The sequence below is a fragment of the Podarcis melisellensis genome (assembly GCF_964234715.1).
Source record: "Podarcis melisellensis genome assembly, chromosome: Z".
Lineage (NCBI taxonomy): Eukaryota > Metazoa > Chordata > Lepidosauria > Squamata > Lacertidae > Podarcis > Podarcis melisellensis.
This window is the reverse complement of record NC_138547.1, coordinates 10,551,723-10,569,315: the sequence shown is the minus strand read 5'-3', so window position 1 is coordinate 10,569,315 and position 17,593 is coordinate 10,551,723. Positions and strand designations below refer to the sequence as shown.

Sequence of the window (17,593 nt, the reverse complement as noted above, 5' to 3'; positions counted from 1 at the left end):
TTGGAATACTCTATATAGTTGTGGATGCCTCAAAAAAGGATATTGTAGAGATGGCCAAGGTTCAAAAAAGGGAAACCAAAGTGATTAAGCAAATGGAGCAAGACAGGATTAGACAAATTCAAGGAGGAGGAGACTATCAATGGCTAAGTTCTACCTCCACCATGGGAGGCAGTATGCCTTTGAATACCAGCTACTGGGCATCACAAGTAGAGAGGGAGAGCTATTGGTGCTCAGGTCTGGCTTGCAGGCTTCCCACTAGGGCATCTGGTTGGCCACTGTGAGAATAGAATGCTGGACTATGTGGGTCTTTGGCCTGATCCAGCAAGGCTCTTCTTATGTTCTTAAGCTCCACCAGCTTAAAACTCTCTGCGAAACATTTAATTCCATTTATTAGATCTGTGGCTTTTGGATGGAGTCCTCAAAGCAACTCACCACATTCATAAAACACATTTCTTGAAGTCTGTATTTGAAGCAATTGTTTCCAAAAGACATCCCCAACCGTCTCCACAAAATAAACACTCTTAAAATAGGATGGAGAAAAGAAATACTGAAAAAGCTCACCTTTTGAATTTCAGGGTGAAGAATTTCTCTAGGGCCTTTCTCAAATTTGTCAAGATTCATGGCACTGAAATGTAGGTGAAATTGTAAATTTCAGTGTGGTCTGTTCACGTGGAGCAACAATGAGTAATATCTGCTGCAATTATCTTTTAAACGTAATCTCTACTGAATTGTTTTTAACTGCTTACCTTAAAATAGATTTCACAGACAAAGTTTTGGTAGGACTGTAAGGGAGGCATATTTTCAGAGTACCCTAGAAGAGAATTGCATTAAGACAGATGATCTTTCTCAGATGACTTTGAGGGGTTTTTTATACAAATGAAAATACTAAGTTAATTCAATCAATTACAAAAATATTCAGAACACTAATGGGTGAGGGTTGATTCAGATGTAACCCTCAAACATGGTTTGTGCTAACTGTAGCTTGAACCATAATTTATGCCATAGTTTGTCAGATGGGGTTGGTTCACAATAAACCACGGTTTAAATGTGCATCTGAACAATGTGAAAGATTCAAAAGGCCTTTGTGGAATGTAGCAAATAAGTACAGTGGTGCCCCGCAAGACGAATGCCTCGCAAGACGGAAAACTCGCTAGATGAAAGGGTTTTCCGTTTTTTGAGCTGCTTCGCAAGACGAATTTCCCTATGGGCTTGCTTCGCAAGACGAAAACGTCTTGCAAGTTTGTTTCCTTTTTCTTAACACCATTAATACAGTTGCGACTTGACTTTGAGGAGCAACTCATAGAATGCAGTGTACATAGTAGCCTTCTTTGAGGTTTTTAAAGACTTTGGTGATTTTTGAAGCTTTTCCAAAACTTCTTTTGCGGCCATTTGGTAAGTTAAGCTTTTAAAACTTTTTTTGGTGGGGTTGGATTTTGGGTTGGGATGTTTGGAATTCAAGGACTTGGTGTTGGGGAGGGGTTTGCAAGAATCTGGAAGCTTGTGGGTTTTTTTTCTGCATTTTTATGATTTTCTGTGACCATTGGGCCACTCTGCTGTTTTTTTAAAAAAAATCTGGCTTTGAATTTTGAAATGCTCTTTACAGTATGTGTGACTTTAAAGAGCACTTAATAAACTCTTGTTGTACCAAATTTGGCTTTGTTTGGACTTTTTTTGACCATAGGAACGCATTAATTGATTTTCAATGCATTCCTATGGGATTTCGTGCTTCGCAAGACGAAAAATTCGCTAGACAAAAAAATTCGCGGAACGAATTAATTTTGTCTTGCGAGGCACCACTGTAAGCTGCAAGTTGGGGTGAAAGAAACTACTTATAATGGAAGGAGTGCCTGTTTTTCTATCATAGCCTTTCTAGCTTGGCATGCTCCACTGATTACCATGGATTGTCAGAAACTAAGCTAAACAATTAGAACCAATATAAAAGAGCAGGCAAAATGTTTGTCCCTTACTGTTTTTCTCCAGAGGATTGCACGGTATTGAGGAACACGCTGATTGTTTTGGTCAGAGAGTACGACAGACAGGAAAAAGGGGTTCTTCTCTATGTCTGTTCCTACATAGTTCTGATGAACTGGGGAGCAAAAACAGTGCCTGTTACAAAATGCAAAACCAACCTGCAAAGGAACCCAAACTGTACACACAGGGGAATCCCATTGCTCATAGAGTAAGCACCTCAGTGCCGCATGCAAAATTCCCTGTGCGAAGACTGGTACCAAATTTAATGCCACTGCCTCTGAACACGGATGGCCTACTTTGCTATTACGGAGGTGAGGTTTGAACAGAGGCCATTCACACTTCAGTCTCTTTTAGCCAAGTGGGACAAGATGGTGGAGACCTGCCATAACATATACTCTAAAGGCTGGGCACTCAGGCCTATCAGTCAAAAAAGGTGGTTGCATAGATGTGGTCACATGGCTAAAGTTAAAATGGTCTCACTCTGATCAAGGCAATAGAAGACACTGCTAATGATCAAAGCACAGTTTGATTATTCAAGAATGTTGTAACTGATGCAGGCACGTGCACACAAATAAAAAAGTGTAACTACCTTTTCCTAGAAAATACTTGAAGTACCATCTGGTGTGGTACTCCGGGTTCTCCAAATGCACATCAGTTCTGCGCCATGTACCAGGGGCATAATCTGTGTTCTGGAAAGAAAAGAGAAACCAGGAAGTCATTTAATTCAAGGCTCCCCACACAGAAATAGCAAACAGGACGTGGAACGGAGGAGGGGAGAGGGAGAGGGAGAAGTAGGCATTTGAAGCAGCTGGCAGCCCAGCCCCTTATTGGGTGTCCATATGCTAGAGGATCTGCGCCTGATGCCTGTTAACTACTGAACCCATTTTAAGGTCCTGCTACTTAGATGTAAAACCCTAAACAACTCTGTACCAGGTTACCTGAAATACTGTCTTCCCCACCATTGCCTGTTAAGGGCGCTAAGATCAACAAATGGAACCTGTCACACACTGATGATTATTGGCTTGTGATAATGCAGAGGTGGGCTTTTCACTGGTGGCACCACTTCTGTGGAATGCCTTCCTTGCTGAAATACAAGAGGCCCCAACAGCACTGGCATTCTCCAAGAAATGTACTATGTTAGGGTAAAAGTGTGTATAATAAAAATAATGTGTTAGTGAACACAACATACAAAATGTATTATATAATGGCAACCAGCTTGCAAAAAGGTGTAAACCTGTAGTAGGGATACCAGGGCACTGGAGTTCCCTTGAACTGTAATGAGTCCACCCACCAGGGCTGGTGAATGGCTTTCATGAACAGGAAAGGCTTTGAAAATGACTTCCTGTATTGGTCTAGACTGAGAAAATCTTTCCTGACTCTTGGGTGTGTTATAACAATCAACTGGACCCCTTGATTCTTGCTCCAGGCTCCAATTTGATGGCTACCTCCTGCTGTTTACTACAAGATCTCCGTAACTAAGAATTAGTGCCTGAATTTGCTTTTTCCCTCCTCCTTCCCAGTCCCCTTTCCTCTTATGCCATATCTCTTAGATTGTGAGCCTGACAGCAGGAACAGTCTTCTCACTGATATTCATAAGCTGTTCAGGGGGCCTGCTTTGGCAGAAGAGCAGAATAAAAACAATTATTTTTCACTCTGATACATTGGCTAGATCCTTTTAAACATTATTAGAACAATATTAGAAATATCGTTCTAAAACATCAAAGCAGGAAACATTCTGTTTTGCTTTCTCTTTCTCCCCACTGTTTCCCTGTTTTCTGGTTGCTCTGCAGCACATTATGAACATTAAAAAAGAATGTCAAGTGGCTATATGGTTATCAGAATCATTCCTTAACTCTTTTTTAGCATTAAAAACCAAGAGTATAGATCTGCCCACTGTTATGATGCCAATGCCTAACCAATCTGAGGAAAACAAGCTTTAAGGCAAAGACCTCCTCCTACCTCATCAACAGAGCCATTTTCCACCCGGAATCGCCCAGCTCTTTGGATAGCTCCATCAGCGTCACTGGAAATGAGCTGTGCCATGAGGGGGAAAAGGTAAACATTAGAACAGCAAGCCTTGATTCTTCATCTTCTAAGCATTCTTTGGGATGCAACTCATTGGTAGCAGATGCTTTAAATATCTGTATTGTTTGGATGCCATCTAACTGAGGCATCATATTTATCTCACTGCTGAGAAAAGAGCATTTGGAGTGAAAGAGAGGCTTGTCATCATCACTCAATCTAGGAGTGACCCACCTCCAGGCAGCAGGGGAAGCATCTCTCCCTACCACAAGGCACATGGATTTCCCAAGAGATAGGAGCACCAAACCCAAAGGCAAGCTCTTTCATAGAAAGGTGAACCAAACTCGGAAAGGGGGTGGTTATGTTTCATAGGAGGGACCACGAAGGCTTCATCTACGAAAACACAGCAGCAGAATGAAGTGCCAGAAGGGGCTGTACCACTTCCTACAACAGGCGGGAGAGTCACAGTGGAATGCTCCTGCAAATATACAACTAGCAGATTGAGAAGAAAGGTCTGCTGTAAAACATTTGATAATGTTGCATGCTCACACACCTGTGCACACGTACACACATATGCATGCACTTTTTTTACGGTGAATCTTTGGCTCCAATTTTATATTCTCTCTCTCTCATATACAACTTGCAGACTGAAGCCGTTCAGCCTATTTTGCCATTCATTCTGCTACATGTATAGATCTGACCCGTGATTCCTAGTGTCATGGTCCCACTACGAATGTATACATTGTTTTGGAGTGGATGTTCAAACTATTAAAACAGGAATTCTATGAAGAGGCAGATCGAGATTAACAACGTTAACAGGTTTTATTCATAACAGAATGGAAAAGCAAATAAGTATAAAGGTATGTTTGTTAGTAAGGGCACTGTTACACATCTTTTTAAATAAAAAATAAGTGTATACCGCAATTTCATTTTTAAAAAAATCAAAATGGTTTGCAACAATTATATATAACCACAACCCCCTGCATATTTACAGTAAGAATTTATTTTAATACAGAAACCTTCATCTAAGGGATCTAAGAATCCCATCCGCACTGATTTATCAGACCCACTAACTGCTTTTTAAAAGATAAATGCCGATAGAGCCTTACCAACATTCTGCCCTCCAGCCAACTTCCCCTCCCTCTTAAACTGATAAGCTGATCCTCCACATAATTCCCCCTTTCTATCCAGTCAGGCTAGAACACAGTGAATTACCTCCAGCTTTTCTATCAGCTTCTAACCTTCCACTTATACCCCCTGGCCTAATTTACCTCCCTCCAGCTCCCAAGCCAACAGATTGACATTTTTATAGCAGACAGTACATTATTGTCGTAATCAACTTTACAACAGTTCTGTAAACTGGGTCAGAATTATTTCCCATACAGCAAATAATGTCTGAGAGGGGGAAGGGTGTGAGCAGGATGTCTCTTGTCTATTTTATTAATTAATTCCCACAACATTTTAATACCTCTTGATGGCAATAAAACCTCAAAGTGGTTCACCAAAAGAGTAAGAAAAAAATGATCAGCTAAAAAAATAATTATTTAAAACATTTAAAAAAATCATTAAAATCAATGATAAGCTAAAAACAGATTGAACCACACGACAGCTTCTACATGTCTGGCAAGGCTTGCCTAAACAAAAAAGTTTTAATCAGGCACCGAAAAGACTATAGTTGAAGTGCCTATTTGTTGTTCATAGGCAGGGAGTTTCAAAGTGTGGGCTATTTATTTACATCCAGCTTTTTCAAGCCAGTTTTCCGAAGCAAATTACAACATCAGCAGCAACAATGACGACAACAACTACTACAACTACTACTACTACTACTTAAGGGGTAAAACAGGCATAGAAAAGGAACAGTGAGATTTCTTAGGAGACACCACAAAGGTTTGGTCCACACCCACAACAAAATAAGGTGGCAGAAAGGACCATACCACTTCATAATACAGATGGGGTACATCACCATGGAATATGGCCCCATGTGCAAAACTATCTTTAAACTATAAAAGACAATGCAAAAACAATACAAAAAATACACCATTTAAAAAAAAGACTAAGACCTAAGTCCAAGCGATGAGTTTGTGGCTAAGCTGAGACTGGAACCAGTGGCCTTTTAGACCACAGCTCATTCTCTTAGTCACTATGCTATGTTATAGCAGTGCCAACAGGTGTGTTTGTACTAGGGATAATAGTTGGAATATATGAAAGAGAAAAGGTGTCCACAAGAGAAGGCTGATAGGGGAAATAATGGGGAAGGGGGCGCTGGAACACCTGAATGAGGATTAAATGGTAACTCCATGGATGCCATGTGCAAAAGGAAGTGAGTTGAGATGTCTTGGAGCATGGCTGGCCAACCTGTGGCAGTCTAGACGTTGCTGAATTACAACTCCCATCAGCCCCAGCCAGCTTAGCCAATAGCTAAGACAGAAATCATTGTTCAAGAATATCTAGTGGGCCACGCCCTGCATGAAATGGAAATCTCCAGCCAAGAACCGGGACAATGTCATGATCCACTGAAAGAAGGTCAGGCACACGACAGGCGAGAACAGGAAGGATGAGCAGAGTCTGTAAGCTGAGCATTCATAAGCAGCTTATTCCCCAAAGTAAACCTGTTTCTGAGAGTTGAGACTGTAGGCTAAAAATGCTCCTCCATAAAAGATTCTTTCCACTTACAAAGCTAGATGGGAACAAGAAGGGCTCAAGAACAGCCTTCTCCATGATATGTTTTGGTTTTTTAATAACCACATCCTCTTCCTCCTGGCTCATCTTCTTGGATGGTGGAGCGTTCAGTCACACGGGACTTTATTTGCATTCTGAAATAGCACAGCCTAGTCAAAGGCTTCCAACTTCAGTAAGAATATGCCCCAAGTTTGCTAGTTTCTTCTTCCCTTCCAATCAATTTTCCTTTTGTGACATGCCTTTTTAGATTGTAAGCTAGGGTTGCCATATTTTGAAGAGAAAAAAGGGGATGTGGAGCCTCCTTGCCTTCCACTGTGTGAACACACTGCTGACACGCACACCATACCCTCCAACTTTTCTCCGATGAAAATTGGGACATCCTATTCAACAACAACTACTACAACAATAATTTTATTATTTATACCCCACCCATCTTGACTGGGTTGACCCAGCCACTCTGGGTGGCTTCCAACACATATAAAAAAATAATAAAACATTAAACATTTTAAAAGCTTCCCTATATAGAGGGCTGCCTTCAGATGTCTTCCAAAGACATAATGGCAAAAAGAAATAGAATATGAAGATCCAAGCTGTATGGTGATCAAAGGAAAGGAGCAAAGCTTTTAGGGGAAAGATGCAGTGCCAAGTGCTTCAGCCATTTCCTCCACTCTTTCCCCCCCACCCCAACCCCCAACACGTTCTTTCCTAGGTTCTTCAGTCAGCTAAGTTTTCAAGATTTCTTAAACAGGGTACACACACACACACCCCACACACAAAGTGGGGAGGGGGGCTTTCCCTGACCTTACATGAGAGCTGTGTATTTTAACTTCCATTCAAGAATTGTGTTTAGAGGTATCCAAGGTAATTTGGTTCATCTCCACAATAGCTATCCAAATGCCCATTGGCCTTAGACAAAGAACTTTTAATTAGGACTGAGAGAGCTTGGGGGGTTCTCTTTACAAGCAAGCTCTCTCTTTCTTTTCTTAGAACTTTCTAATTGCAAAATAGGTAAAGGATAAAGGGACCCCTGACCATTAGGTCCAGTCGCGACCGACTCTGGGGTTGCGGCGCTCATCTCGCTTTATTGGCCGAGGGAGCCGGCGTACAGCTTTCGGGTCATGTGGCCAGCAGGACTAAGCCGCTTCTGGCGAACCACAGCAGCGCACGGAAACGCCGTTTACCTTCCCACCGGAGCGGTACCTATTTACCTGCTTGCACTTTTTGGGGTGCTTTCGAACTGCTAGGTTGGCAGGAGCAGGGACCGAGCAACGGGAGCTCACCCCGTCACGGGGATTTGAACCGCCAACTTTCTGATCGGCAAGTCCTAGGCTCTGTGGTTTAACCCACAGCGCCACCCACATCCCAACTGCAAAATAGAGTCAGCTTAATTGCAACCAATGGATAATGCAGTGGTGGGGATCCTGGCATTGAGTATATGGGAGACCCTTATGGGGGGAAGGGGAAGGGGAGACAGAGAGAGAGGCCAGCTAAGGAAACCTTTCTCACCTGCTTACGGGCGACTTACTGAGCACCATCTGGCATGGCCAACAGCTCAGAGGTCTAGGTAGCAGCTTTGGATCGGCCATTCAATGATGAGCCCAATCTCAACATCCACAATGTGGGGGCATCATAGAGATAATAAAAGGTTGACAGTGATCCTCACATCCACACTTCCTGGCTCTGCTTGCAAAGCAAGTATTTGTACAGAGAGCAGGAGCATCCATGGAGATAGGAAAAAGTAAAGAGCGATACTTGCGCACACGCTTCCTGGCTTTGTTTGCCAAACTTTGTACATTTTGGCAAATTCAAAAAATCCACCAGGACTGAAATGTTACTCCCCCAAAAGAAGACCAGCCCAGGAGAAACTGGACGCATGGCACCCCATGGTAAGCTACTCTAGGGAGTTTTGTTTCTGGACTGGGAATTTAAAAAACCCTTTAAACAAGCTAAGCCAAAGAATATGGAGGGAAAGATGATAGAAGGGCAGTTAAGATTTCTTCCTCCTACGTCAGAGGTTTAATTCCAACCTCATTTATAAAATGTCTAGTGTCTATAGGAAGCTGCCTTGTACAAAGTCAGATTGTTGGGATCAGTACTGTCTATACCAGGGGGCTAAAGAAACCTGTGGCCTTCCAGACTTCATTGGCCCCATTCAGGATGGCCAATGGTCAGGGATGATGGGAGACGAAAGTTCGACAGCAGCTGGAAGACTACAGATTCCCCATCACTGCTACTCTCCACTGATGGGCAGAAGCTTGTTATAGTTTTGGATGGGTTTCCCCAGCCCTATCTGAAAATGCCAAGGATTGGACCAGGGGCCTGTTGTGTGTGAAGCCCTTCTCCTGAGCCAAAGTTTTCCCTTAGGATATCCTCTGAGGCTGGTCTGTTACAGTGAGAATGAGGATCATGCCTCACTGCTAGGAACTAAACCAGTTGTTCTTCTGAATCTTCCCAACAATGTGGAGCAAAGTTTTATGTTGGTAAAAAGCCAACATTTTCAATTAAAAACAACTGCCTTCCATAGGGCCAAAAGTTGGAGCCTCAGGGTTGTACTGCAACTAAGCTTGTCTGGGATGCATTACATTAGTTCCCCCTCCAATCAAAGCAACTTGCTTGCCCACTTTTCTTAACTACTCAGGGAAACATGGACATGACCAGGAGTCAGCAAACTTTTTCAGCAGGGGGCCGGTCCACTGTCCCTCAGACTTTGTGGGGGGCCGGACTATATTTTGAAGAAGAAAATAAATGAATTCCTATGCCCCACAAATAACTCTGAGATGCATTTTAAATAAAATGCATTCTTCTCATGTGAAAACACGCTGATCCCTGGAACGTCCGCCGGTCAGATTTAGAAGGTGATTGGGCTGGATCCAGCCCCCAGGCCTTAGTTTGCCTACCCATGGACATGGGAACACAGGTTTTATTTGCTTACCTGGCTGCTGCCTAAACAGCAATTTATGCCCGGCATGGGAACAGGGGAAGGAAGACAAGACTTTTTTCTTCCAAAACCACCTTGATTTTATACAAGGGCAAATAGCCACTGTGAATACTTAAGCATCATTCTTGAACTGTGGCCCCAAAACAGAAAGGCTGTGGTGATGGTGATGATGCCACTCTGAATTCAGCAGCATAAATGCAATAAACACTTTGTTCCATGCTCAAGTTTGTGATAGAAAAACATGGAAAGTGTCAATGGATTTAGGGCAGGAGCGGCTTTTGGGCCAAAGACAACATTCCCTGTTGGCCAACCTTTCAAGGGAGCTACATGCCTGCAGTGGGAATGGACAAAGCAAACATGGGCATGGCCAAAGTGGGCGTGGGAGCCTTGGTAAGGGCCAGGCTTTGTCACAAGGCTTGTCCTACCCAATCATCAAAAACCAGACAAGCACCAAGTACAGCGGTACCTTGGTTTACAACCATAATCCGTTCCGGAGGTCTGTTTGTAAACCAAAACAGGTTGTAACCCAAGGCGCGCTTTTGCCAATGAGACGCCCCCAAAAATTTTGTTCGTAATCCCCCCAAAATGGGTTGTAATCCAAAAAAAGGTTGCAAACCGGGACACGCACTTCAGGGTTTGACGTGTTTGTAATCCAAAATGTACGCAAACCAAGATGTACGCAAACCAAGGTACCACTGCAGAGCTAATTTAGAGCTCATGAACCTGCCATGTTTCCCAGTCTAGGAAAATGTTCTAATTATGGGACAGAAAGAAGAGAAGCAGCATTAACAGGCATCTCATACACCAAGGCTTTATTTATAGTATAGAAGACTATCAGTATTACCCCCAGGGAAACCTAACCCTTTCTCTGCACCATTCCTGGGTGGGTGTGCACCAGCGTTGAGCGGTGGTTTGCAGTAACAACACTCTGCAATTTAAAACATTTAACCGCCCCTGTAAAGTTGTTTTGTGGTTTGCTGCAGACAGAAACCACCAGTGATTTCTAACCACACAGGCCAAAACAGAACCACTGAAAGCATTCCCCGCAATGCACCACCACCAACAAGAAAGACCAGTGTCTAACTTGGAAAAATAACTGTGGGAAGTGAATGAATGAATGTGAATGAGAAAAAAAGGAGAAAGGAAACATAATCTAGTGTATATCAGAAGGAGTTGGATAAACAAAAGAGAAAAGACAAACAGACTAGTTTCTCCGCAGACGGACAGTGACTAATGATGCCAATAAAAGCTTAATGAGGTATACAAAATCAAATGTGGTTTCAGGGATATCACCTTGTTCAACATCTGATTATTCATCAGGGGAAACAGGCAGGAGAGCTTGGTCCATATTTCCTGTCAGAAATAAAAGTTACTTCTGGGGCCAGGCAACGAACTGTGGGAAATTGCGCCACAGACACTTGTTGTCAAGGGTTGTAGAGCTTAAGCCAAGAACCAGTGAGCTACTGTGGACCATGGGCGCTCAACCCTCAGAGCCTCCAAATGGGAGAAAGGTGTGCCACATTGGCTTCTGTGACTGGGAGGCAGATATTTTGAAGGGTCTGGATTGAGTGAGCCACCTAATAAAAATATTAGCTGCCTGACCTTCTGCCTGAACAAGTTATGGCAATGTGCATATATATATATATATATACACCTGAGCTACTGCACCAATTAAAGGTGCTACTAGTGCTATATGGCTTGAGACCCAAGTACCTAAAAGAGCACCTTCCCTAATATCAACCATTTCAGACCCTACCATCGGCAAGTGTGGTCTTGTTAGCAGTTGCCCACTGAGGGCTGCCCAGTTGACACTGACCTGTGACAGGACCTTCCTAGTGGTGTTTCCCCATTTATGGAATGCCCTCGCTGCTGATGTGCATCTGTCTCCCTCTTTATAGACTTTCAAGAGGAATTTATAAGCATTCCTGTTTACCCATGTATTTGTTGGCTGAAAGTCACTGGTCCTGGTAATCTGGAAATCACTGGGTGAGAGAATGTGACAGTTTTAGAAACTCCTTCTATGTTTTAAAGCCGTTTTTAGAATCTTAACGCTAGAACGGTTTGTGCAAAAGGAAGGCCTCTCAAAATTCTCAACCGTATCTGTGGGCAAAGAAATTGAAGGGAACGTCTTGCCCAATTAGTCCAGGAGAGAGAGAGAAAAAAATCCAACAGTTTCTTGGTGGCTACTAGCTATGGTGGCTATATTCTACCTTCATTGTCGAAGGCAGTATACTTCTGAATACCAGTTGCTGGGAATCAGGTGGGAAAGAGTGCTGTTTCTTAGGGGTTTAGCATAGGCATCTGGTAGGTCACTGTGAAAACAGGATGGTGGAATAGATGGGCTGTTGACTTGATCCAGCAAGGCTCATATTCTCAAGGGATAAGCCCCTCCTGCCTCCCGTGGTCCAGATCCAAGAACTGACCCTGGAGACCCTGTGCTGGGTAATACTCTGCCAGTCTAGACTTGGTAACAGACACCACTGACTCAGCCTTATGATGACTGATGGACTTTGCAGAGGACTTAACAGTTGTCCAAGTGGGAACAACCCCATTTCTGTGACTGAAGCAATACCCCTCCTCCCCCTGTGGTCTCCTGCCAATAGACGCCTTTGTTTGCTGGGAAAAGATACTGAGCTCTTGCCAATAAACTCTGCTAATGTTTGGAGACAAATTCACAGCATGTTTCAGCTGGCTGGTCTCTGAGCTGTCTCCCCCGTCAATGCTACTTGGATTGACCCAGATGCTGCTCGGCCAGATTTATGTTCCCACGTTCCTGACGTGCTCAGAGAGATTATAAGGCTTTTTATTCTTAGCATTTCACTTAAAGCAGCCAGCAGTTTGCAATTAAAGAACTGAATGAACTTCACTCCTGGGCTGCTTTTGGCCAAGTTGGCCAGCCATAAATGTTAAGGTCGCAGGGAGTATATAACTACCATCCAAGGTTTATCAACAAAGGAAGCTGCATTATACAGAGTCAGAACACTGGTCTGTCTAGGTTAGTGTTGTCTACAATGTCTGGCAGTGACTCTCCAGGGATTTATACAGGGATTTGTTCCCAGTTATACCTGGAGATACCTGGGACCGCCTGTGTGCAAAAGAGATGTTCTGCCACTGAGCTGTGGCCCTGATCTCTTTTTGTAGAAATACAGTGGTACCTCGCAAGACGAATGCCTCGTAAGACGAAAAACTCGCAAGACGAAAGAGTTTTTCGTTTTTTGAGTTGCTTCGCAAGACGAATTTCCCTATGGGCTTGCTTCGCAAGACGAAAACGACGTCTTGCAAGTTTGTTTGTTAATTGATTTTCAATGCATCCCTATGGGAATCCGTGCTTCGCAAGACGAAAAATTCGCAAGACGAAAAAACTCGCAGAATGAATTAATTTCGTCTTGCAAGGTACCACTGTAGTCTGTGCTATTCCGTGGTTCATCCAACAGGCTGGCAGAGTCAAAAGATCTGATAATTTAGTTCAAATCAACAGGTTGAAAAGCAATCCTCACACTAACCTGGATCGCCATCTATCTAGTTTTACAATTTCAGTCCCCCCCCCCCCGCCCCAGATTCATATCCTGTCCACTTGGCTTATATCCTGCCCCTGTAGAGTCAGGTTTTTGGTTGTTGTTGGGTTTTGTTTGTTTGGATAGGCCTGGGTAAGTGCCATCTCCTATTCGCTTACCTATTCCTATACCTTAGCACGAATTAACCAGATCGGAACAAAACCTATCAACTGCTGTGTTTTAAAAGCAGCAGACTAGGTGACTTTAGCAGATTAACTGCCAGCCCCTATCTATCCCCTAGTACCCTCGATACTAAGGGTAGGCAACGTGGTGCCAACCATATGATGTTAGACTGTAACTCACATCAGCTCCAGACACTGTAGCCAATGGCTAGCAATGTTGGGAGCTGTAGACCAGCATCTTGTAGAGGGCACATTGGCTACCCCTGCTATATACTGATTACCCTTCGCATTGCACTAGTTTCCACCTTTGCCATAACCATTTTTATGTAGCTCTGTTAGATTGAACCACAAATACACTAGAAGGAACCTTCCTTCTGCCTTTCTCTATTCTGTGCTCCCAAGAACCCTCTAAGACTGCACCCCTTGCTTCACAGGAGAAACATAACGGCAAGGTCTCCACCAGCCTGGCTCCATCCACTGTCTACAGAAGAAGCAGCTGGAGGGAGTTTGCTGTCTGAACACTTCTGCCCACCCTCCAAAAAAATACCACTGTACTCCAACTTGCTAGTTGCACTGGGGCTGCGTATCCAGAACCCCCCTCCATTAGCCAGAGGACTAAAGGCCACTGGGGAGCTGCCCTCCCAGGACCCAAGAAATAAAATAATGGCAAGGAGGAGACCAGTCTGGCCACATCCATTGACCAGAGGAGGCTCAGCTGCAGGGAGTTTGCATCTCCCTCCTTCATAGTAAGCACACTTGGATCCTAATGTGAGTTCACTTGGGACTGCAGAACCATCAGCCTACGATTAGCTGGGTATATGAAGTGGGAGTTTTGGTTTTCTGCCATGCTATTTTTCAAGGAAAAGAGATGCCAGAACTCACCATGAAAACCTCCCTTGTTCTCTTATAATGGCAATGGCACCCACCTGAGAGGTGCCAAAACTTTGTTCCAACAAATTCCAGCTGAAAAAAGCCATGTTTTCTGTATGTGTTGTTAACATATACTTGTAACTAGAGATGGGAGAGAAATTCAACTCAAGCACAGACTGAGTCCTATGTTATTTGCACTTTCCGAAACAATATGTGCAAACTGAAACACTGTCATCCTTCAAAATTCATGCTTCTCTGAATTTTGCAATGTAGCTCTCTGGCTAAGCAATGTGCACAAGAATATACCATGGGGAAGTGTCCCTAGAAATAACATTTAAAAATGTCTTATACTAGAGAAAGCTGCTTTGCAAAAATGTATATATTGGTCAAAATTACATTCAGAACCATCATGTGACGAGAATATTGCACTAAAATGCGGATGAATTCTCGTGAGAATCTTTTAAACATATATATCCAACATGATGCGGTATTATGAAGAACTGAACTAAAGATTAGAGAAATGAGAAACTGAAATTAACAATTTTGCCTATACCTACATGGAACTTGTCTTGAGAATCATTTGACTGAAAGGTGGGGTATGAACCTTCAATATAAAATCAATCAGGCTCCGCGCCTTGGAGCCGATAAAGCCGATAAAACAATGAAGAGAGGTCTGCATATGAACACTCCCCCTTTTCTTTGAGGTCCCTAGCCCTTGTGAGCCCTTACATATCGCCTAGAGATACTATGAAACATATTGGTATTAACAGAATCGGATCCCCTTTGTCACAACAGCCTATGCCGAATCTGAGTGCTGAGAGACGTCACTTGTTTGCAGAACCTCCACTTTAAAAAGATCATCCAGCGTCTGGCTTATATCACCCATGTCTTTCTCTGAACTGGAAATTGCGTTATATTTCAACATTTCCAAGCTCAGAGACGCACACAGCCTTTGAAAGCTGCCAGAGAAGGCTGGATGTAAACAGAACTTGTCTGGTTTTACTTATACAGATTTTTTTTACGGTGAATCTTTGGCTCCAATTTTATATTCTCTCTCTCTCTCTCTCTCTCTCTCTCTCTCTCTCTCTCTCTCTCTCTCTCTCTCTCCTGTGCCAGGAAATGACTGTTATTAGCAGCATAAAAGAATGCTGTCGCTTGGAGCAAATGGCAAAATTGACTAGTACGGAGCCACAGGGACAGGTGGCATAAATCAGAAGATTTCTGGAGAATTTAGTGAAGTGTTTTTTTAAAAAGAGCAGACATGACATCTGGGTAGTCTCGTTACAGCCAAGGCTGCAAGATGAAAGGGAAAGCACCATAGCTTGGTGGCATGTAGAAGGTTAATCCCCAACATCACCAGGTAGGGCTGAGAAGGAACCCCAGTCTGAAACTCTGGAGGGTCACTACTAACCAGTGCAGACAATACTGAGCTAGACGGACCAATGGTCTGATTTGGTGCAAGGCTTTGGATCCTACATTCCTATGAGGGGTAGCCAATTTTGCTCCCATATTTAAAGGGGAGTGGGGGCTTCTAACTTGTCTGATTGATGAAACTGGAAGGTTAATTTTGGTCAATGAAACAATACATCTACACATAGAAGGGAAAAAATAAATAATGAAGGAAGATCAAAATCTCTCCAAAGGTGCTTCAGAAGCATGATGCCCCCCCCCCTCTAAATGCGGCTAATGCCCCCTGGAGATCTGGAGATGAATCCCCTCTGCGCCAACAGCACAGAGCCTGTCAGAAAGAGAATGCAAGCACCGACATTGCATTCTCTCTCAGCACTATTCCCCAGCCCCGCTCCCAAAACAGGTTTCAGCAGCATGTTTGATTAAAAAAATGAAGAGGATCATCCTTATGAATGCTGGAGAGGATAACATCCAACCACAGAAAGGAACGTGATATTTCAAGAGCAGCAGCACCAGACAGAGCCCCTTTAAGGATATTGGGAGTTTAAAATGTACAGCAGAGATGGGGAACATTTCTTTCTATGCAGGGCTGCTGACCTATCAGAAAAGGTAATTGGAGACTGGTTAGTAGGCAGAGCCAACTATACTTTATCTCTCTCTCTCTCTCTCTCTCTCTCTCTCTCTCTCTCTCTCTCTCTCTGCCACCCTCTTCTCTCTTTCTCTACTGAATGCTGAGCTTAACCCTGTTTGCTTCATTTAGAAGGCTTCCTTGTGTCCAGCTTGCAGGCATGGCCCATGTAGTTATGGTTTAAGGAAGCCACTTCCAAATCATGTCATAATCTGGTTAGTCTGTATTACCTAGAAACAGGAGCAAAGTGGTGTGTATTTGTGGTCCCTAATCTGTCACAGGATCTGGTCTCCTGAAACCTTCAGAGGTACCAAAGCAGATTCACAAGATTAGAAACAGGAGAAGCTTCCTTATACTGAGACACACACATTGGTACATCTAGTTCAATCTGTCTACATTGACTGGCAGAGACTCCAGGATTTTAGACAGAGGACATTTCTGGCCCTATCAGAAAATTCCAGGGATCAAACCGGGGTAATAATAATAATACAAAGCAGATGTTCTGCCACTGAGCTACAGTCCTCACCCATTAGATTGGTCTTGCAAACACCTACATGCTCTTAATTCAAAACCTTAGAACTTGCTGACCTGCACTGTCTCGGTAAGGTATGCTTGAAACCTGGTATTCTCTAAGGTAGATTCTCTCAATCTTGACTTCCTTCCCCTCCTTATTTCTACAGATGAACTTTTGCAATGTCCACCATTTAAGCTATTTCACAGAATGTGATGCTCATTTTCTGATGCTCACTGGGATGCGGATGAAGATTCCAAAAACCTAGTGGCTTCCCTGGTGGGAAACACATTGCACATTTTCTATAAGCATTTTTTGATAAATCCCACCCCTTTCAGAACCAGCCTAACTGCTTCACCCTAGCTTTCTACATTTTTTTTTTAATGTGGGTGCAAGACATGCAAGTACCAATGTCAGCTTTTAATAAAGGGGAACAGTGAAAGGGAACAAGGTTAAATCTCGCTCTTCCAGTAGTGCACCCCTTGTCCAACTCTTCTTTATCCCGTGACTGCTATTACCACATTAAAAAACAGCTTGGGATATCCTAAACACAAACTCTAGCCACATCTAATGGCCTTTACCAGACAGTTGCAGCTTGAAACTGCATTTTTGGAGAGGCAGGCAGAATGCACAAGGAACCAAGTTAGAAGCCGCATTTAAAAAAGAAAAAAATAATTATGTTTGATTACAAGGATATAAAACTCTTTAAGATATTTCTTCTTAGGAAAATTCAGGTGGGTAGGAGATATTTAATCTCTTACCAGATGAAAACTAAAAGCAATTTCATTCATATGCATTTTTTGCTGTTATTGGGTTTGTTTGTTACTGGGGCTGCTTTCTGCCAACAGTGAATCACCTACCTACTGGTCATCTGTCAAAGGGAACAAG

General features: G+C 43.2%; 1 protein-coding gene across 6 annotated transcripts in view; it reads right to left on the bottom strand.

Moving 5' to 3' along the window:
* Positions 1–17,593, bottom strand: part of GARNL3 (GTPase activating Rap/RanGAP domain like 3) — a 110,914-nt gene that overhangs the window by 43,914 nt on the left and 49,407 nt on the right. For all 6 annotated transcript variants that reach the window (XM_081896379.1, XM_081896384.1, XM_081896381.1 and 3 more), the window contains 5 exons: positions 3,931–4,005; positions 2,561–2,660; positions 1,968–2,086; positions 747–811; positions 562–625 (listed from right to left, as the gene is read on the bottom strand). In XM_081896379.1, the coding sequence (XP_081752505.1) occupies positions 562–625; positions 747–811; positions 1,968–2,086; positions 2,561–2,660; positions 3,931–4,005 (423 nt within the window). The remainder of the gene's footprint in view (positions 1–561; positions 626–746; positions 812–1,967; positions 2,087–2,560; positions 2,661–3,930; positions 4,006–17,593) is intronic.